Below are 21378 nucleotides of genomic sequence, written 5' to 3'. Positions count from 1 at the left end.
AAGACCTTTCCTTGAAATCCCACCATCTTTGAAAGAGTTTACAGTTTAGGAAGTTTAGGAAGGAATATGACAAGCACACGATACACCAATACAAGGCACAAGGTGCTAAGCTCGTGCGAAAGGGTCAAAGTTCTCTTAGAGAGATGGGAGAGCCTTTGGGGAGGAGATGGAATATGAAATGGGCTTTAATAAGGGTTTTCGCAAAAGATGTTTGGAGGACAGCATTTGGGGGAAACAGCGTGAGTAAAGGTATGGAGAACATAGGCAAGGAACAATAAATAGTTTAACTTACAGAAGTAGAGCTTGGGAGAGTTGTGGCTGATAAAGCTGTAGCATTACATGACTTCGGTACCTAGCTAAGGAACTTGGATTGGTGGATGGAATACCAGATGGGTTTTGAGTGGGGTGATGGCAAGTCTGGGTATACAAACCTGAGAAAATTAATGTTGTAGCTACCTGTGTTATAAATTAGCACAGGGAGAGATCAAAGATAGAGATCAGTTGGGAGGCTACTTGTAATAGACCAGGAATTCTTGGTCTCAGTACTATTGACTTTTGGGTCAGATAATTATCTGGGTGTGTGTGTGTGGGGGGGGTGTTCTTTGCACTGTAGATGTTTAGCAGCATCTCTGGCCTCTATTCACTATATATTATAACATTCCACCCCACCCCCAATTGAGGCAAAATCGCCCCCATTGTGGGCCACTGTAATAGACCATATTACAGGCAGAAATTTTAAAAGGTGGATGTGACACATGGGCAAGGGTAAAACCTAAAAGCTTTGGTAAGTGTTTGGAGTCCAGAGGACTGGGGATCAAATAGAACCAGTGAAAAGGCCCTATAGGCCATGTAGTCTAACATACTCCTAATTGCTTGCAACACTAAACTCTTTAGAAGGGCAATTTGGTAAACCCTTTTGAAGGTAGTTTGGTAAAACCTTCTAACAATAACAAAAACTATCTTGCCTTTTGGCCCAGCAATTCAGTTCCTGGAAATTTATCTTAAATGATTCAAATGAAGACACAGAATCTTTGTGTACAAAGCAATAATACTTACATGGAATAGTGACCATGCCGTTCTCAACAATTGCACCCTCATACCTACATACATTGAACAGTGCCTGCTAAATGAGAGGCTCAGATTTAAGAAGTCAATTTAAGATTCAGATGTGTGATCCAAAACTCTGGAGAAGTCGTAGCTAATGAAACAAAATCCCAGATGGGGTGAAAAAGGCAGATATCAAGAATCCAAGTATAAAAGCTCATAACTTTCTTTTTTAACTTCTTTCTCATATCATAGAGAGAGAAATGACTGGAATTTTGTCTATCCGTGCTTTTTTTTTTTTTTTTTTTTCTAATGTGAGGTTGTGTCAAGGAGGGATTTGAACTTACAACCCCGAGATCAAGTCATATGCTCTACCAAATGAGTCAGCCAGGCTCCCCCCACCCTCCACAGTTACTGAGATTGTGTATTGGCCAAAGGAGGAGGGAAGTTATGGCGTCAATCAATGACGTCATCTGCTCAGAAAGACCCGGTGCGCCCCCCATCCCCACTCCGGTTTGAACTCTGCCTGAGGAATCTCGCTCTTTGCCCGAGGACATTCCTTTAAAATAAGAATTTCGAGACTTCCCGTGCAAAGTTGCTGGGAAACACGCTGTTCAGGAATGAGGACGTCCTGGGGCACACTCCAATGTACAGAGATTAAAGAGTTCCCGGCAACTTGGTTTTTAAATTGCCCTGCAAACATGAAATCCTAGCTGATCTGGCAGCTACTCCGCTATGGTGGCGAGAGACAGCCTACCAGCCGGGCGAGAGGGAGGCGCCGGGCGGAAGAATGGCAGGCGTGGCCAACCCGGAGGCGGCTGGAGGCCGCGCCCCCTTCCCAGAGTGCCCCGCAGCCGCTCCCCGCGAGATCTCTTTTCTAGCCCGCCCTGGCCCGGCTCAGAAGGCGCTCCCACCATGGATGGGCTTCGGGCTAGCGCAGGGCTGTTGAGGCGCGGGCGGTTGAGACGCCGGCGCCAGCCGCAGCCACACAGCGGGTCGGTCCTGGCCCTGCCCTTAAGGCCCAGAAAGATCCGAAGGCAGCTGAGGAGAAGCGTGGCGTCCCGCATGGCCGCGCTGAGGGCCCAGACACTGCCGAGCGAGGACTCGGAGGACTCGAGGGTGGAGTCGACGGTCGACGATCCTGGAGACCCGCTGGCTGGTGGGGCAGCGACCATCCCGGATGCGGCCCGGCGAGAGCCGTACGGTCACCTGGGGCCTGCAGAGCTGCTGGAGGCCTCGCCCGCGTCCCGCTCCCTGCAGACCCCCCGCGCGCTGGTGGAGGCGCAGACCCCGCCGGCCCGCCTGGTGGAGGCTCAGACCCCGCCGGCCCGCCTGGTGGAGGCGCCCGCCCTGCCCGCGCGCCTAGTGCCGGCTCCCGCGCCTCCCGCGCGCCTGGTGGAGGTGCCCGCTGCGCCGGCGCGCGTGGTGGAGACCTCGGCGCTGCTGTGCCCTGCCCAGCACTTGGCGGCCGCCCCGCCATCCGTGGCCCCCGCAACGCTGTCGGGGCCGCAGGTGGATAGCACCGGCGGGGAGTTGGCCTGGGACTCGCCGCTGCAGCGCGTCCTGGCGGAGCTGAACCGCATCCCCAGCAGCCGGCGGCGGGCCGCGCGCCTCTTTGAGTGGCTCATCTCGCCCATGCCGCCAGACCATTTCTACCGGCGCCTGTGGGAGCGGGAGGCGGTGCTGGTGCGGCGGCAGGACCACGCCTACTATCAGGGGCTTTTCTCCACCGCAGACTTGGACTCCATGCTGCGCCACGAGGAGGTGCAGTTCGGGCAGCACCTGGATGCTGCTCGGTACGTCAACGGGCGGCGCGAGACCCTGAACCCCCCCGGCCGCGCGCTGCCTGCCGCCGCCTGGGCCCTGTACCAGGCTGGCTGCTCCCTGCGCCTCCTCTGTCCGCAGGCTTTCTCGACCACAGTGTGGCAGTTTTTGGCCGTGCTCCAAGAGCAGTTTGGCAGCATGGCAGGCTCCAACGTTTACCTCACGCCCCCCAATTCGCAGGGTTTTGCCCCCCACTACGACGACATCGAGGCTTTTGTGCTGCAGCTGGAAGGTAGGAAACTCTGGCGTGTGTACCGACCCCGGGTCCCGACCGAGGAGCTGGCCCTGACATCCAGTCCCAACTTCAGCCAGGACGACCTCGGTGAGCCGGTGCTGCAGACTGTGCTGGAACCTGGAGATTTGCTCTACTTTCCTCGGGGCTTCATTCACCAAGCCGAATGCCAGGATGGAGTGCACTCTCTGCACCTCACCTTGTCCACGTACCAGCGCAATACCTGGGGCGACTTCCTGGAGGCCGTCCTGCCCCTGGCAGTGCAGGCTGCCATGGAAGAAAATGTGGAGTTCCGAAGGGGTCTTCCCCGAGATTTCATGGATTACATGGGGGCCCAGCACTCAGATTCCAAGGATCCACGAAGAACCGCTTTTATGGAGAAGGTGCGAGTCTTGGTTGCCCGCTTGGGACACTTTGCCCCTGTCGATGCTGTGGCTGACCAGCGAGCCAAAGACTTCATCCACGACTCTCTGCCCCCTGTGCTGACTGATAGAGAGAGGGCACTAAGTGTTTATGGGCTCCCAATTCGCTGGGAGGCTGGAGAACCTGTTAACGTGGGGGCCCAGTTGACAACAGAAACAGAAGTGCACATGCTTCAGGATGGGATAGCTCGGCTGGTGGGTGAGGGAGGCCATTTGTTTCTCTATTATACAGTGGAGAACTCCCGTGTTTATCATCTGGAAGAGCCTAAGTGCTTGGAGATATACCCACAGCAAGCTGATGCCATGGAACTTTTGCTCCGCTCCTACCCAGAGTTTGTGAGAGTAGGGGACCTGCCCTGTGACACGGTGGAGGACCAGCTTTCCTTAGCGACCATGTTATATGACAAGGGGCTGCTGCTCACCAAGATGCCTCTAACCTGAACTAGTTTCTTCTTGATTGTTGGAAGCAAGACAGTGGTGATTCTCTCTTAGCCACCATTACCATCTTTTTGGCAGGGGGGTGGGGTAGGAGGGACTCATGTTCTTACCTTGATAACCATTTACCTTTATGACTGCTCACATTTACCTTTATGACTGCTTTAATGTCACAAATTTCAGATGGTTTTCCAGGAATCACCACTTCATCTAGGCACAAAAGTAAAAGCAGAAGTTGGAGGTGGAAAAAAGGAGCAATTTTTGCAGAAGTAACTTTGATCCCTGATCATTTCAGAGCACCAGCTTCATCACCCTCAGGCTTCAGCGTACTGTGTAGCACTTGCTGTGTCATTCTGCTTGAGACATTAGAAGTTTTTATTTGGAATTTGCATCCTTCATTTGAGTTCTCTTCAGTTTGGGGGGAGGGTTGGGGTCAGTATCTTGTTTGCTACTGTGAGTTTGTATGAATGTTAGAAAAGTTATTAAAGTGCCAAAGAATGTTTCTCTTTTTAAAAGCTAGATTATTATGAAGGAATTGGGTTGGGGGGTGGGAGATAGGAAAAATCTATAATGACTGATGTGAAAGGTAACTTGGGGTGGTTGTAGGATTGAGGCCAATTCTATAACTTTGGGGGTAATTTATTCATTTTAATCATGCTACTTGAACCCCAAACAGCACAATCCTATTGGAAAAGTTAAGAGTGCATTATGTTTTTGCTCCGTGCTTGCTTGCATCAGTGGCTGGCATTGCTCCCCAAGGGACAGCATATCACCTAGTTGTGCTATCATAGGCCTCAGTCAACCAACTTATAGCAAGCTGGCCATGAAGGGAGGCTGGTGTTCAAGTTACTTTCCACTCTCATTTTTTTCTGGCAGTTGGAAGAATCTTCCCCAAACCTGGAAAGTGAATATTTTCATGGTTGGTGGAAAAGAGCCTGGTGTACCAGAGAGAGCACTGGACTTGGAACCAGAAGACCTGGGTTTGGGGTGGTGGCTGGTAGGCAGCTGGCTGAATGATCTGAGGCTGCCGCTACACCTGGGCACACAGATTTTGTAAGTATATTTTGGTACAGCTTGATGTCTGCACTTCATTTAGCTTGTGTCTGGAACTTTCAGAGCCTATCACCATATCTGATAGGTGCAGTTCTATATAAGGTTGAGAACTTTCTGAGGTCTTTTTTTTTAAGTTGGGAAAGCATGGATGTACATAAAATAAAAATGATAGCTCTCTCTCCAGTTCTACTTTCCAGAGGTAACTACTATTAAAAGTTAAACTCACAAGGCTTTGTTTGGATGCTTAATCAAACATACGGTAGTTTGTTTGTTTTTTGGTTTGTTTTATACCCTTGTTTTTCTAATCTGTCAGTTTTGGACCTAACTTTTCAAATCAGTTCAGTTAGAACTACCTCTTTTTTTTTTTTTTTTTTAAAGTGACAAAATAGCAAATAAAACCCAGGGGACAGACAGAAAAAAAAAAATAAAAGGACTAAAAGGATGGCAGCTAAGAAGGAAAGGTAGTAACCTTTCCTGACTCATCCTACCAGGCTCAAAACTAAACTCCCCAAACACCAGATCCCAGAAAAGGCTGGTTAAAGGAGTCACGTGATAGTACTCACCCCTAGGGAACCTACCCTGAAAAGTTTGTTGTAGAAAAGTATGGAGTTTCAATGGTTTATGCCCTTCCTTGGGCTGCCAGTAGACACGTTTTGCTTCCTCCTTCATTTTTCCTATGGCCCTCTCCATCCTGAATATTTTCTGTGTCAGCAAGTCCTTTTGGCTTAGTGTTTGAATCTAGATCAGAAGAAATGATGTTGAAAAAAACAATTGTATTAGGCTGCAAATCATCAAAAAGCGTTAATAAAGTAATGTATTGTGCCTGTTGGTGTTAGGTGGTGGTACAGTGCCTCAGAGCATTCTCTTCTGATGTTGGTTTTACACTTGTTAATGAGAAATTTACTTTAGCTTTTTGGGCATGATGAAAGGAACCTAAGAAATGCTTGCTTGATGTGAAGCTGGTTTTGTGAATTATATGAAGAAAGAATCTTACATTTTAAAGTCTTTGTCCCTCTGTTTCTTCATCTCCTCTAACAACTCTGAAAAATTAGAACCACCTGTTGAACTAGAATGTTCTTTGGTAAAAGCCCAGATTCGGAGGTTAAAAAGGAAAAGGAAAATCTAGGGGGCTAGCTCTAGCCACTCAATCCATCTCTAGGTCTACTTGTAAAAAACAACTTGGGTTTACTTGATGGTGGGCAGAAAATGGGAGGGGAAGGAAATATATTTCAGAAACAACAACCCTGATTTTGAGGGCTACTTGATAGGCTGATGCGGTGATTGTTTTTATTTTTTTATTTTTTATTTTTTTTTACTAATAGGGTTTTATAGTCTGATCTTGCATAGATGTTTTTGTATCTTCAGAAAATATGTATCTGAGGGGTTGTAGAAAGTATTTCTGTGATGGTGAAAAGGGTCTGAGGAACTCTTGAAAACATAGCTTGCACTTAACTACCCTGTTCTTGATCTCCTGAAGCATTTCTTGGTTCCCTTCATTTTCTAAGTTGAGTATCTTCATGGCCTGGTGAATTTCCCTGAAAGATAAGAGGTACTTCTTAGATTGTTTTTATCCTCAAAAAAAAAAGGTATCAGGGTGGAAAATACAGGAGTAGGAATCAGACAGGAATCCTAAATTCCAATCTTCACTGCATTTTGCTGAGCCTTATCTGCAAAACTGGTATGGTGCTTAGCTTATAGGGATGTTGGTGTAGTTTCTAGGAGGATATATTCAAAGATACTAATGGTACCATTTATTGAACACCTTAATGGTGGGTACTAAACATGTCATCTCTTTAATTATTACCACAGACCCATAAGGCAGATTTATAATCTGCATTTGGTAATGAAAAAACAGGCTCAGAAAGTTTAAGTAACTTACCCATGTTCACCTTGCTAGTATATACCTGAGCCTGGGATTCAGACCCTGGTTTTTTTGACTCTAAAGCCTGTCATCACAGTAGGCACTTGATAAATGTTAGCTGGATAAATGAATAACTTAAAACCACCTGGAATGGAGAACAGGTGTGTGAACTTCATGACCTATCTAATTTAGGCCAGTTTTTCTGTTACCCACTTAGATAGGTAGGTAGGTAGGTAGGTGGATGGCACAGGTGAGCCTGTGCTTTTACAGCCATTAGACAGCCTAGAAACGCAGGGATGTATTGTGTTAACAAGGATGGGACAGTGGGCAGTATAAGAGGTCACGGCAGGAGTCAGGTTCAGAGCTTACTTTAGAACAGTCTCATGGTTCTCTAGGAGCAGCACATCTAGGAAGGTGTCCCTGACCCGGTCCCCTTGGAGGTTGAGGGCTAGGATGCTACGGCAAGCTTCTAGTCGTACACCTGGTGACTCTTCATAGTGGATGGCCCAGAGCAGGAGGTCTGTCAGCTGGGGACTCACTTGGCCAATCTGACCCAAAGCTGCAGACATTAGAGGGCAGTATGTATGTTCCACTGTCACTTAAGAGGGAGTTGGCTATATATCCTAACATCCAGAAACGGCCTTATTAATAAATAGTAATAACATATAGACAGCTACCTGCAAAATTAAGTATTGCAAATCTTTTTTTTTTTTTAACTTTTTTTTTTCCAACGTTTTTATTTATTTTTGGGACAGAGAGAGACAGAGCATGAACGGGGGAGGGGCAGAGAGAGAGGGAGACACAGAATCGGAAACAGGCTCCAGGCTCTGAGCCATCAGCCCAGAGCCTGACGCAGGGCTCGAACTCACAGACCGCGAGATCGTGACCTGGCTGAAGTCGGACGCTTAACCGACTGTGCCACCCAGGCGCCCCAAGTATTGCAAATCTTAAACTAAGTATTTTGTTGGTATCTTTTTCTGGATGACAATTATCATTAGAATTTTACGGATGGGTTAAAGTAGGACATTGTCTCCAAAGGATTCCTGTGGGGATGGGGAGGGAGGATCCATCCCATCCTTACCCCTTACAATATGAAAATAAACTAATTTACTTATTTATCTAGGGATGAGATAATGGGGCAGATAACTCAGAACACTGGCCTCATCAAGTCAAGATGATGGGGAAAGGACACACAATTACTTCACAGGTTTACCTTGGGCAAAGATTGTCCAAGAGAGAAGCAATGCCAAAGATCCTTAAAAAGGAACCCTGGGAAAATTTGAGGGCAGGGTTTTAAGTCTGTAGCAGTCTTGAATCTGGTCTTTTACAGAGTCCTATAGTGGATACCTACTTAATTCTATTGGCAGGGACTGTCTTGTCAGCCCTTTGCCTTAACAAGTTTGACAGAGATCTAGACTTGGGATCTTTAACTGAAAATTAAAAAGAAGAAAATAGTCTTTAATTTCTCAGGCAAGAACTTCTGAGAAGGTGTAATCATCCCTTCAGCTATACCTTATCCCCTTCCTAGAGAGATTCTGGGGATCTATACTAGCATTTGGGAGGCTATTTGAAGTTGAAGAGCTGGGGCCACTCCTGTCATACCTTGAATGGCAAAGGCCTTGATTTTCCAGTAAGGATCTCTCTCTATCAGGTTCAAAAGGCATTCAAGGACCTGGGATGAATAAAAGGGCAGTGTTGAGTGGAGAGGATCAGAGGAAAAGTGAACCAGAGACAGGGACCCCTCTTATCTCTAAAATGTGCTATAATTGGGCACCTGGGTGGTTCAGGTTCAGTGTCTGACTCTTGCTTTCAGCCCAGGTCATGATCCCAGGGTCATGGGATCGAGCCCCACATCGGGTATGCACTGAGTGTGGAGCCTGTGTGAGATTCTCTCTCTCCCTCTGCCCTTCCCCCTTGCTCACATGCACACGCTTTCTCTCTCAAATAAAACAAAAAATGCTCTACAACTGAAAAATGGGCTTCTGTCAATTCTAGTGACAAATGAGCTGGAGGCTGAAGCACTGGTCTACACACACAGTGCAGTAGCTGAATTATCGCTTATCTAGATTTTCCTCCGCTCACAGTTCTGTGGTCATACAGGCTTCTTTAGAACACCTTGAATCAGGTTTCCCCCTAATAATTAGGGGTTATAACTCCATTCACTGCAGTTGATCATAAAGCCCATAACTGAGGTGAGAACAGGATTCAGGGATGTGCTCAAGAGTTAAGTCTGGGCTGGCTGGGAGCAAAATGTGGTTCTAACTGATTGATGTGGCCAGTCTACCCCCTAACCTTCCAGTTTCTGATCTTTCGTTCTGTGTCCCCACAGAATGGTGAGTGTAGTATGCACAACAAGGGAAGCTCAGGTAATGCACTCTTCAGGTTAATCAGGTAAGATGGCAACATGTTTCTTTGACTCACCATCTTATCACGGATCTGCAGGGCACCTGCTGCCAAACAGGCTGCCCGCCGAACTACCATGAAGTCATCAGAGAAGCAATTCAGGAAACTTGGGAGAAGCTTGGCGGTCATGAGCTTGAGCCCACCAATAAGGGAGAGAGCTTCCACACGCTCCTGGATATTTCCTTGACTCAGCTTGACTCTATAAAGCATAAGTGCTTTTATTTTCTCTCCTTAAACTTTTGGCATCCCCACCACCAATGCCCTCAAGATAAAATCCAACCTCTGTAGGGTCTCCATTATCCATTCCCACCCTTTCCTAGTCAGCCTTATGCCTGTGAGGTTGAAGTTTCACTGAGTAGAGACCTCCATTATTTACTTGGACCCCTATTACTAGCATATGCTAGGCACTAAACTATGTTGAATGACTGAATAAAGGAAACTTTCATGTACCTGTTGTTACAGTCTAGTTCTCTCCACTGCCCTCACACATGCCATCCTCATTTTGCACATTTGGCTCCCAGCCTGGAAATGTCTTCCCTTCTCTTTGCCTACGTAGTCTTTTTTTTTTTTTAACGTTTTTTATTTATTTTTGGGACAGAGAGAGACAGAGCATGAACGGGGGAGGGGCAGAGAGAGAGAGGGAGACACAGAATCGGAAACAGGCTCCAGGCTCCGAGCCATCAGCCCAGAGCCCGACGCGGGGCTCGAACTCACGGACCGCGAGATCGTGACCTGGCTGAAGTCAGACGCTTAACCGACTGCGCCACCCAGGCGCCCCTCTTTTTTTTTTTTAAGTGGTTATTTATCTTTGAGAGAAACAGAGCAGGGGACGGGCAGAGAGACGGGGAGGCAGAGGATATGAAGCAGGCTCTGTGCTGACAGCAGAGAGCCTGATGTGGGTCTGATGTGGGTCGAACTCATGAACAGCGAGATCATGCCCTGAGCTAAGTCAGACACTTAACTGACTGAGCCACCCAGGCGTCCCTGCCTGTGTAGTTTTCTTATCCATCCTCTCTGAAAGCTGACCTTACTAAGCATTTGTAAATTATGCCTGGCCTCTACAATCAGAATCATGTCATGCTTTTGAACCCTCAAACATCCAAAACACCCTCACCTAGTGGGCACTCAATTAATGATTCTTTCCTTAGGCACATTGTTAGTGTCCATAGGGACTGGTAATTTTTATTTTTAAGATAATCCTGCAGTGGGACCTAATACAATGCCAAGCATACAAAGCAACTCAGCAGATGCTGGCTGACTGGATCCCAGGCTTCCTAAACACAAGAATAGAAAAGTTACTGTGTGCGTGTTAACTGTACATTAACTGTGTATGTAACTGTGCGTCTTACCTGATTGTGTCGTGCACCTCTTTCCCAAGGCTCATTTGCCCCAGAGCTCGGGCCGCTGCACGTCTCACTTCCTTATTCCAGTCACTCAGCATCAGCTGGATCAACTTATGTTTCATATCCTATAAAGAGGTATAATTTAGGTATAAAATAGCTGCCATTTATTGAATGTCAATTTTGTGCTTGGCTCTGTGCCAGGTGTTTTTACCCATCACTTAATCCTCCCAAACAATCCAGTGAGGCAGATTACCATTTGCAGATGACAAAATAGTCTTAGGTTTACTTGCCCAAGGTTAACCTGTTGAATGCTAGAACCTGGACTCAGACCCAGTTTGCTAAGCTTAGGCTCCAAACTACTATGTTGGGGTCAATGTAATCTGTACTTGAAGGACTTAAAATGTGATGGTGATACATTAATAGGGTGACCAACTCATTCCACTGTGCCTGGGATTTTTCCAGGTTTAGTACTAAAAGTCCTGTGTTCTGGACAAAGCAGTACAGTTGACCTGTATATGTTACTATATATATTAGTACTTCATTCAAAAGGGAAGAGACAGGGGCACCTGGGTGCCTTCAGTTGGTCAAGCATCCGACTCTTGATTTTGATTTCGGCTCAGGTCATGATCTCACAGTTGTGAGGCCCTGAGCTGGGTGTGGAGCCTGCTTGGGATTCTCCCTCTCCCCACATGACCTCTGCCTGCCTGTCCCTCTCTCCCTCCTTCTGTCTCTCTCTCTCCCCACTCCCCTCCTGACCTCCTCCCTCCCCCTCTCAAAAAAAGGAAGGGAAGAGACAAAGATTACTACAGTTGTAGTTCATGATTGTGTAAATATGCCCAAGCTATTCTCCCTGTTTGAAACCTCTCTTTTAGGATTTAGCTCAAAAAGTATCTCTGAACTCTCCTCTGCCCTCTGCAAGCATAGGAAATCCCTGTAATGCTTTACAGTTGCTTCTGTTGTAGCTATTTATAACATTTATCAAGAAAAGACATAATATTTTTGCATCCCCAGTGCTGGCATAGTGGCTAGCATGTAGGATGTGGTCAGAAACTGCTTGCTTACTGAATGAGTGAAGGACCAATACACATAGTGCCTTTCTTCATTCCAGCAATCTGACATGAAGCACTCATTTTTATCTGGTCAGTCCCCTGCCTGCTCTGCATGTCTTTTTTACTTTTAGTTGGCAATCTTGAGTGCCAAGTTCTAAGGAGGTGAATGTGCAAATGAGTCAGATTTAAAATGCAGATTCTGACTGAGTTAGCCTGAAGTGACATTTTGCCCTTCTAACAAACCCAGGTCATGCCTGTGCTGCTGGTCAGGACTTTAGAGGAAGGGTACATGGCAGCTGGGGCAGAATTAACCCAGACTAAAACATTTTCAGGTGATTTTACTGAATTCTACCAGGTTTTGGGCTTTCCACTCAACATGCGAGGGCCCAAGGGTGGAAGGTGTTCACTTCTCATGGGTATGGCAGTGTTCTGGGCCATTTTGGAAGTGCTCAGTGTTACAAGGAAAAGATACAGCGCCACACAGGAAGAAGGGGATATCCCCGTTTGGATAGCTGAAGATGTTTTCAAAAATAATGGCAAGAAGCAGGTCAAGTGAAAGCCCAAATGATGGTCAGGGTTTACCTTGCCTGGAAGTCCCTCTTCAGTTCTGTCCAAGTCTAGTCCATCTGTCCCACACTCCTTCCCAGAACTTAAACTGATAGATTCAGCCTACAATAATGTTTCTCTGAAAACTAAGAGCGTATCTTACATTTATCACTTGTTCTTGAATCATTTGTGTTTAGTCTTATTTTAAGAGCGAAAGCAAGTGAGGAGGGACAGAGAGAGAGAGTGAGCATCCTAAGCAGGCTCCACACGGCTAGTACAGAGCCTGATGCGGGGCTTGAACCCACGAACTGTGAGATCATGACCTGAACGGAAACCAAAAGTCAGACGCTTAACTGAGCCACCCAGGCGCCACAGTAGTGACTATGTTTTATACCTTCTTTATGTGAACACTCAGAGCCAACATAGACACTAGTATGGTTGGGTTGTTGGGTAGTTTAAGTCCATACTTCTCAAACTATTTGCTGAAGGACCAGTTGGGGGGGGAGGGAGGTGTCACTGACTGATACTTAATGGTAGATTAATGTTAAGGCAATGTAAAAGTACTATAAAAGTTTCTAAATTCTCCTAGGTTGTTTTTTGTTTTTTTGCTTATTTGTGGGTAGATTACAGTTTGTGGTTTGCTACCATGCTAAGGAGCAGGTGGCTTGAGTCAGACATGGTGGCATATGAAGATAATCCTGGGTTAAGGACTAAGGTCGCAGTGTGAAGACAAAGACCTGCTTGGTAAGAATGGGATACTAAGCAGCAAAACATGGAAGGGCTCCCAGCCTCCTTTTGCTTAGACTTTCTGTCCTGGAAACACAGCAGGCTTACCAAACTGACATTTCCACTGATCCGCCCAAGAGCCTGGCAGGCCACAATCCGGTCCTTCCACTGGTGGCTGTTCAGCTCCACAGCAAGCATGGTGTGTATCAGGGTCTGAGGAATGGAAGACTTATGTGGATACTTATGATAACTTTGAGAGATGCTGGAGCCTTGAAGAAGTTCTATCCTAACATGGCATTCAGCATAATTAATGTCACAATTACATGAGATGGCCATCCCTCCAAAAAGGAAAGAGTAGTTTATAAGATACAGGGTACTTTTCTATCTGAGCCCCCTGACTTCTGGAATCATAAATCTGAGAACAAAATAGAGATTTAGTGACTTGAACAGAGACTCCTGGGGCCTTCTCTTTAACTATCTTTACTCTTAAAGTGATTTGTATATGCCTCAGTCTTTGTGAGTTTCACATCTCTACTGAAAGTAAACACACTTGTGGGCCTGTGCAGTTTTCAATTCTAAACTTGTGGCAGAAGCAAATCCTACATATCACAACTCTTCTTGCAAACACAGAAACCGTCTGCAACCTACTTTTCTCACCTTTCTCTCAGGTTGCAGGTGTCCCTATTCCTTGTATACACACCTGCATACCCCAGTTCACCCACACGCTTTTTCCAGCTTTATGTGTGAGATCGTCTTACTCAACCATCTGCATTTTCGATTCCTTACACGTACTGACCTCAAAGACTCAATTGTTCCCCACAACTTGGTTTCTTTCTTTGACCCTGTAATGGACACATACTGTCTCCCCACTGAGATGGCTCAGGAGCATATAAGACTGATGCTCAGTGTCCTCATTCTTCTTGTTAAACAGCTGCTGGAGGATCCTCTTAATCACGGGGTATGTGGCAGCACCTTCCAGAGCCAGGCACTGAGCTGCAGCCCAGCTGTCCACGCTGTTACCTGTCAGGTGGGGTAAAAAAAATGGTGATCTGCTCTCCCACAGAGTGAACAGTCAGCCTTCAGCATTGGTACTCAAGGCTGTTGCCTGCCTGGTATCTCACTTCCTTGTGCCCCTCCCTGTATAGAAGTCAACGCCTATATTTAAATGGATCACATCAAGGTTTTCAGTATAGACTGAAAATCTTAACCTGAAAAGTCAAATCCTAAAAGGCTTTTACTGGGTAACAGCAACAAGGCTCTTATGACCTGGGTAAGAGATACAATTATTCATTCCCCTAGTGATTGGGAAGGCTAGAGTGGAGGCTTTCTTAAGACGATGAATTAGGTTTTTGAAGGTCTATATGCAGAATGCCAAACCAGTCAGCCAGTTGTCCTTGTCTGCTCAGGCCCCCAGGAAAGGAAGAAACATACTTTTTCAGAGAGGGGTCAGCCCCCTTGGGCAAATCACCTGACAACTTTTTGCTTTATGTGGACAATGCCTGTAAGTTAATGTAGAGAATGGAAGCATGATGTGTTTGAACAGGGGTGATTTTTTTAGAAAGTATTCTTTAGTATTTACATCTTTTCAATTAAAAGTAAATCTGTGGGGGCGTCTGGGTGGCTCAGTCAGTTAAGTGACTGACTTTGGCTCAGGTCATCATCTCACAGTTGGGTTTGAGCCCCACATTGGGCTCTGTGCTTACAGCTCAGAACCTGGAGCCTGCTTCAGATTCTGTGTTTCCCTGTCTCTCTCGCTCTCGCTCTCTCTCTCTCTCTCTCTCTCTCAAGAATAAACGTTAAAAAAAAAAAAAAACGTTAAATCTGTGGTGGGGTGCCTGAGTGGCTCAGTTGGTTAAGCATCTGACTTCGGCTCAGGTCATGGTCTTGCAGTTTGTGAGTTCAAGCCCCACGTCGGGCTCTGTGCCGACAGCTCAGAGCCTGGAGCCTGCTTTGGAGTCTATGTTTCCCTCTCTCTCTGCCCTTCTCCTGCTCGTGCTCTGTCTCAAAAAATAAATAAACATGAAAAAATTTTAAAAAAATAAATAAATAAAGGAAATCTGTGGTGAGGCTCCCGACTGGCTCAGTCCAAAGAGCATGTGACTCTTGATCTCGGAGTCCTGAGTTTGAGCCCTATGCTAGGTGTAGAGATTATATACATACATACATATACACACAAACTTTTTTCCTTTTTTTTTTTTTTAAAGTTTATTTATTTTGACAGAGTGTGAAGGGGGGACCGGGGGGGGGGGGGGGGAGGGGATTGAGAGAGAGAGAGAGAAAGAGAGTCCCAAGCAGGCTCCATGTTGTCAGCAAAGAGCCCAACGCAGGGCTTGATCCCACAACCCTAGGATTGCGACCTGAACCAAAATCAAGAGTCAGATGCTTAACTGACTGAGCCACCCAGGTGCCCCTACATTTGGTTTCTAGGCAAATGTATCCATGAAATATTTAGGTACCACTAGGTGGCAATGTACCTATTTTGGAAAAGTACCCTAAGAATAGCTATCTCTGGATGTTCATAAACATAAACCCAAACCCTCTAATACAGTAGACATCACAAAGCATGATATTGGAGAAGAAAGGATCAGGAAAAGCTGATGGTGAGATGTCCTGTCTTTACCCCATATACCCAGGTCAGAAGTGACAAGGAGTTACTCACCCTTTAAAAGGGCAGTCTGCATGATGTCCCGGGCAAGGGGATTGTGTGACTGTATGGCATATTGGCATACTGCTGCTGCCATCCGCACATTGGCATTTTTATCACAAAGAGCAGCTTCCAGGGCAGGCTGTAGAACCTCTGGCAAGTCCTTGATAGATGGGGCCTTCACGGTCTCTTTGTCTATGTTCAAGAGAGACCCAGGTAAGAAGTGCTAGCCACGTTGATTTTCCCTGAAACACAGCTTCCTTCCCATAGCCACACAGTGGTCGGCCTCAGTCTCAGTTGCAGATGCTTACTGCTACTTAATAAGAGTTTAGCTGAGCCCCTGCAATGGGCAGGCTTTTATGGCTCACTTCTGTGCTGGGTATGCCAGTTCCCAATCCTTTATCATCTGGCCTCTAAAGAGTTGGATTCAAGCTGCAGAAGGTTTCTAGCTAGATGATGGTGACCTTCACCATTAGTTTTAGTGATGAAAATCAACCTATTTACCACGTATATTTTTTGTATTTATAATAATAATAATAGCAATTATATTTAGGTAGTGCTTTGCCAATTACAGTGTTTTCATGTTATCCCATTCAACCTTCTAGCCCTCATTGACATAGGCAAGGCACGTATTAACTGTAGAGCCCACCTGAAATGTGAGTTATTTCAGGAGTCTTTTTAGGTCTAAACAGACTCACAAGACTCATAGGCCACACAAAGCACCAGTCTTCAGAAGAATATAAGATAGGAGCACAGTTTGCCAACAGGGTAGCAGCAGGCATTCCTTTTGGCCAGAGTTCATGATGCAGTTTGTACAGCATTCCACACATCCTTCTGGGGACAAGTGCTATGTTCCACAGGAGTTAGTATGTCTTAGAACAACTCCATAGATATAATTCCAGGGTCCACAAAGGGTATGCCTGTTATTAAGTGACAGCATTCATGGAAGCCCAAAGGATGGTGCCCCTTTAAAGTATTTATATTTCACTTACAGTTTTTTCCAGTCCAAATGTGATTTATCAGAGTTTATTTTTATCATAAACAATGTTGCCTATAAAGATAGTTCCTATCCTGATCAGGTTATCTGGGCAACAGGTAGGCATTTTAACCAAAGTTCAAATTCTCAAGTAGAAGGGGAAAGGGCCTGTTAACCTTTCATCCACAGTTATCCTCATTTTAGAGATAAGGAATTTGAAATTCAGATAGGCTAACTGACTTCCCAAGAAGAAACAGCTGGACCTGTGACGAGGAATTTTAAGATTTCTTATCTGTCCAGTTTTATTACTGCTGTGGGCTACTCTGCCATTTGTTAAGAATAGGCTAGATGGAAACATGTATTTTAGGGGAATATGTAGAAGTAGAAGTCAAACGAGTATTTCAAGAAATAATGAGTAAGACAATTTTCTTTGAGAATGTATGGGGAAGAAACAAGACAAAACAAATCAATCTAGACACCAACATGTGAAAGGGATCAAATGGAAGGCATAATTCGGAGCAGACAAAAGTGTTCTTTGTATGTATGTGGAAGATCTGGGGATAAGATTATAATAATCAGTTGCTGCCTACTGAAGGTTTTATCTGTGCCAGGCACTGAAAATACATTATCCATTTAATACCCAAGGAAATAAGTATACAATAAAAAATGTATATGTGGGGCACATGCAACTCTTGATCTTGGGGTCGTGAGTTCAAGCCCACATTGGGCATAGAGCTTTTTAAAAAAAAGTATATGTGTGGAAGCATGTAGTGGGGAGAATGAACCAAGTCTGGGTAATGGGGCAGGGAAGACTCTTCAGAAGAGTTGATAGCTGAAAATTGAAGGACAAGTATAGAAGTTAATCAGGTAAAGAGAAATGAGGAGTTTTCCAGCAGATTTAAAAACCGGTAGCAGAAATGCCCTTTATCTGGAACTTGGTAGATAGAAAATAAGTGAAATGAAACTTTAAAAAACCTAACAACTTCGTAGAAATAAAATTAGTTCCTGCCATTAAGGAGTTCCTTGTCTGGTAGGAAAGGCAAAAAAGCAAACAGACTATTATGATAGACTAATAAATATTAGGACAGAATAATATTAGGATGCTACCAGCAGCAAAGAGGAAAAAGTGCCAGTCCAGGCTTCACATAAAATGTGAGGGCATTTGAGAAATAAGTCAGTTGGTTTTATGTCCTTTCAATAGCACTTTATCATTTGGGTCCTTCTGTCTTGTTAAACTGGCGCTTCAGCAGATTACAATTCTGGCTGTTGTACATGGGAAATGTTCCTTTTTCAGTGCTTATTACTACTAAGGAAAAAAGCTATTGACATTGCTTTCCCAAGAGATTAAGACCATTGGAAAAAATGGCTGTGTCCTTAGTTCATTTTATAAAGCTAGCAAAAACTAAAACTTAACAAAAGTAAACTACCAAATGTAATAAAACATTTTAAAATATTAACAAATCAGGACACCTAGGTGGCTCAGTCAGTAAAGTGTTGATCGACTCTTGATTTCAGTTCAGGTGATCTCATGGTTTGTGGGATCAAGCCCTGAGTCAGGCTCCACGCTGACCATGCAGAGCCCGTTTGGGATTCTCTCTCTCTCCTTTCTCTGACCCTCCCCTGCTTGTGCTCTCTCTTCTCTAAATAAACAAGCAAACAAATAAATAAAATATTAACAAATCAAACCCAGTGGAGTAATAAAAGAATAATATATCATGATCTGTTATAGCCTAACAAGAGAATTCATCGTGTGCACAAATTAAAGGAGAAAAAACTAGGGAATGGCTGATAAAATTCACTCATTTTTATAATAAGTAGAAAAGCCTACATGCATGTTGGCATATATTTGGAAAAGCACAAAGAAAGATGTGAAATGCCAAACTAACATTGGTGACTCGGGAGTGCCATGGGGTGGGACTAGGACTGGGAAGTGAGTCGGGGGAAGAGAATCCCTCTTTTTATATTCATCTGTTGACTGATGAATATACAAAGAGGGAAGCAGAATGAGTAGAATCTATTGGTTATGGGAAGAATAAGGATTTGTCTAGGACTCCCAGGGCCCTGACTCAGCAAATAGATGTATTGTAGGGCTGCTGATTGAGATCTGGAAAGTGGGGAGGGGTCTATGGCGATTAGTTCAGTTTGGATTTCAGATGTGCTGTCAAAAGAAGTGCTAAAATAGAGTCAGGAGGGGAAAGTGAATTGTGTGTGTGTGTGTGTGTGTGTGTGTGTGTGTGTGTGTATACACACACACATACATGTATGTATATTATACCCAACTACAGTTTCTTTTGATGACTACAATGTATACACACACACACACACACACACACACACACACACACACACACACATAATTTTTGGCTATTACAAATGGGATCTCTCAAGGGGGAACAATGTGGACTTCCATGAAACTGCTGAGTAAATAAAAGGTAATGAAATGTGATGTAAAAAGCACTGGACCATAAGTCAGGAATTTTAATTTCATCTCCGTTGATGATAAGCTGTGTGTATTCAGGCCACTGTCTGGGCCTTGGTTTCCACATTTGTAAAATCTCAGATAAGGTTGAAGGTCTGCACCAGTTAACATTGTGGCTGTGTTGAGTTGCTTATATTCTCAAACAGTTCAATTCTGGCTCTGACCTGAGTCCCCTTGGCTGGTGGCAATCCGGGGCCTTTCTAAAGCAGCTGTAGCACATGTGATGATGGCTCGGATCCGAATGTCATCATGCATGTCCCCCAAGCCCCGCAGCAGGCCCTCTACTGTCTCATGGTGCCACTCAGTAACTATGCCACAGGGAGGGAAATGAGAAGAAAACCATCAGGTTAGAGTTAGTCTGCTTTCTCCTAGCACAATTCAAGCAAAACATTAGCTCAGACAAATAAAGGGCTCCAGGGTTCTTTGGGAAGTTACTTCTCTGATAATCCATGGGCCCTCTGGGGCAGTTCCCAAACACAACTTCACCCCCCCCATCCCATTTTATATTCTATCTCTGTTTAAATAGCTCTTCATTGTTACCATATGGAAAATAATAGGGGTGATAAAACATAGTGATTAAGGGTACTTTGTTGTCAAACATACCCAGTTTGACACAGTTATTAGCTGTGTAACCTTGGATGAGTTACTTAACCTCTCTGAGCTTAATATTTCTCATTTGTAAAATGGGAATGATACTAGAACCTACCATATTGAGCTACTTTGAGTATTAAATGAGTTAACTGGACAAAGTATTTAGCAAAATGCCTGACAAGGGCTCAACTGTTAGTGGTTGTTGTTTCCCTGCCTTTGAGGGTTCTTCTAGCTGGCTTTCAGGGTCTTCCTCACTTTATTGCTAACTTCTCTGCAAGAATCAAGTAGGTTTTTCTCAATCTCTTTCAACCCTTTTTTGTTTATCTAATCTAGTATATGTGATGGATTGCCTGTTTGTCCCACGCTAATTAAACTAGTCTCGTGTTTTGCAGGCCAGCAGCCCTGAGTCCTCAGGTCTTCTAGCTTTACACAGTCCTTGCTAGGCCTTTACTCTGCCCTTAGGCACTCAGCCTTCTACGCCCATATCTCCAAAGGCAGAATGTACATATGAGAATCCCAGCCTCACATACACATTTTAGAAAAGGATTATTTATACCGCAGCCAACTACAGTTTCTTTTGATTACTACATTTCCATTGCTTGGGCAGCATATTTCGTCATTCCCTTCTTGCATCATTTATTGAGCATGAAGTTTCAGAGGTCATGAGACAGGCCCTGTCTGAGAAGAGTCCTCGATTTAGTGATAGTGAGTATACACAAATTTCTGAAGTCAAACCTGCCAATGCAAAGAGCCTATACGTCAACTATGATTGTGTAAAAGGCTCTTCTCTATTGTAAACTTGAGGAGGCAACCAGATTTGTATGTTTTGCAAGGAATGGATTTTGAGAGATTGAGAAACTAGTCCAAGGTAAGAACTTCCTCCCTAAAATATATACTGCTATCTCTGGACCCACCCCCACCCCTTCACTTACTCAGAGCCCAGGCAGTCTTCCATTCCTGCAGCATCCGCTGCAGCACCACCAGTTCCCAAGTCATAGCCTTCTCCTGGGATTTTTCCTGCTTCTTCAGCCTCCTGGTCTTAATGGGCACATCCTCCTCATCCACCTGGAGCAGCAGATCCTTGACTGGGGTGGGCAGAGCAATCCAGCGCGGGACTCCTTGCACAGGCCTGCAGGCTGTTCATTAGGGCAGTGTGAGATAGTCTTACCCCAGTGCCCTAGACCCTGTGTTCCCAGCTAGCATTAAGGCGAAACAAAACTCTTGAGAGCAGACTTTCCCATGATTATAGAGAATTAGGAAAAGTCCTGATGGCAGACATGATAAAGCCGTGCTGATGGAGGGGTGGGGTAGGGGGGGATTGAGATCTGTGCAAACCTTTTTATAAGTTTAATCTTTAGGAACATAAATATGTTTATATGTAATAAGATTTTCTCATAAAATCCAGTATCTGATATATTGCAGTTTAGGTAGAGTGTAATTGTCCATTCCTAGTTTATGAGGTTTTCTTTTTTTTTTTTTTTTAAGTTTATTTTAGTAATCTCTACAACCAACATGGAACTCGAACTCATGACACTGAGATCAAGAGTCGCATGTTCTTCGCTGGAGCCAGCCAGGTGCTGGTTTTATGTTTCTTTTTAATGTTTTTAATTTGGGAGAAGGAACATTGCTACAAGCTGCTAAGTTTGAAAGGTTTTAGTATGTCTGAGTTTTTCCTCATTCTGACCAATAACAGCTGGAAATTTGAGGACAGAAGAGCATATTATATAAATTTGGTTAGATTTTCTAGACT

The 21378-nt window shown here is 44.8% G+C and overlaps 2 protein-coding genes across 5 annotated transcripts in view; one reads left to right on the top strand and one right to left on the bottom strand.

Annotated features, from left to right (window-relative positions):
- HEATR4 (HEAT repeat containing 4) overlaps nt 1–21378 on the bottom strand; it is a 40787-nt gene that overhangs the window by 12472 nt on the left and 6937 nt on the right. Inside the window, exons 4-15 of the mRNA XM_025919619.2 lie at nt 20561–20764; nt 19202–19345; nt 15598–15777; nt 13798–13958; nt 13047–13151; nt 10624–10742; nt 9293–9473; nt 8474–8543; nt 7241–7430; nt 6467–6545; nt 5589–5748; nt 4109–4167 (exon numbers count right to left, since the gene is read on the bottom strand). Of these exons, the coding sequence (XP_025775404.1) occupies nt 4109–4167; nt 5589–5748; nt 6467–6545; nt 7241–7430; nt 8474–8543; nt 9293–9473; nt 10624–10742; nt 13047–13151; nt 13798–13958; nt 15598–15777; nt 19202–19345; nt 20561–20764 (1652 nt within the window). The remainder of the gene's footprint in view (nt 1–4108; nt 4168–5588; nt 5749–6466; nt 6546–7240; nt 7431–8473; nt 8544–9292; nt 9474–10623; nt 10743–13046; nt 13152–13797; nt 13959–15597; nt 15778–19201; nt 19346–20560; nt 20765–21378) is intronic.
- Nucleotides 1897–9723, top strand: RIOX1 (ribosomal oxygenase 1). Of its 4 annotated transcripts, XM_025919621.2 has the most exons (3): nt 1897–4389; nt 4834–5010; nt 9201–9723. In XM_025919621.2, the coding sequence occupies exon 1, from the start codon at nt 1960–1962 to the stop codon at nt 3961–3963; it is 2004 nt and encodes a 667-aa protein (XP_025775406.2). In that variant the 5' UTR covers nt 1897–1959; the 3' UTR covers nt 3964–4389; nt 4834–5010; nt 9201–9723. The 4 variants fall into 4 exon arrangements, with proteins under 4 accessions (XP_025775406.2, XP_086565456.1, XP_086565454.1 ...); XM_086709330.1 differs by having other exon boundaries at nt 1897–5010; nt 9314–9723; XM_086709328.1 differs by having other exon boundaries at nt 1897–5010.

This window comes from Puma concolor, chromosome B3, assembly GCF_028749965.1.
Source record: "Puma concolor isolate L17-30 chromosome B3, mPumCon1.1.hap2, whole genome shotgun sequence".
Taxonomy (NCBI): Eukaryota; Metazoa; Chordata; class Mammalia; order Carnivora; family Felidae; genus Puma; species Puma concolor.
This window is presented reverse-complemented; position numbering and strand designations above follow the sequence as displayed.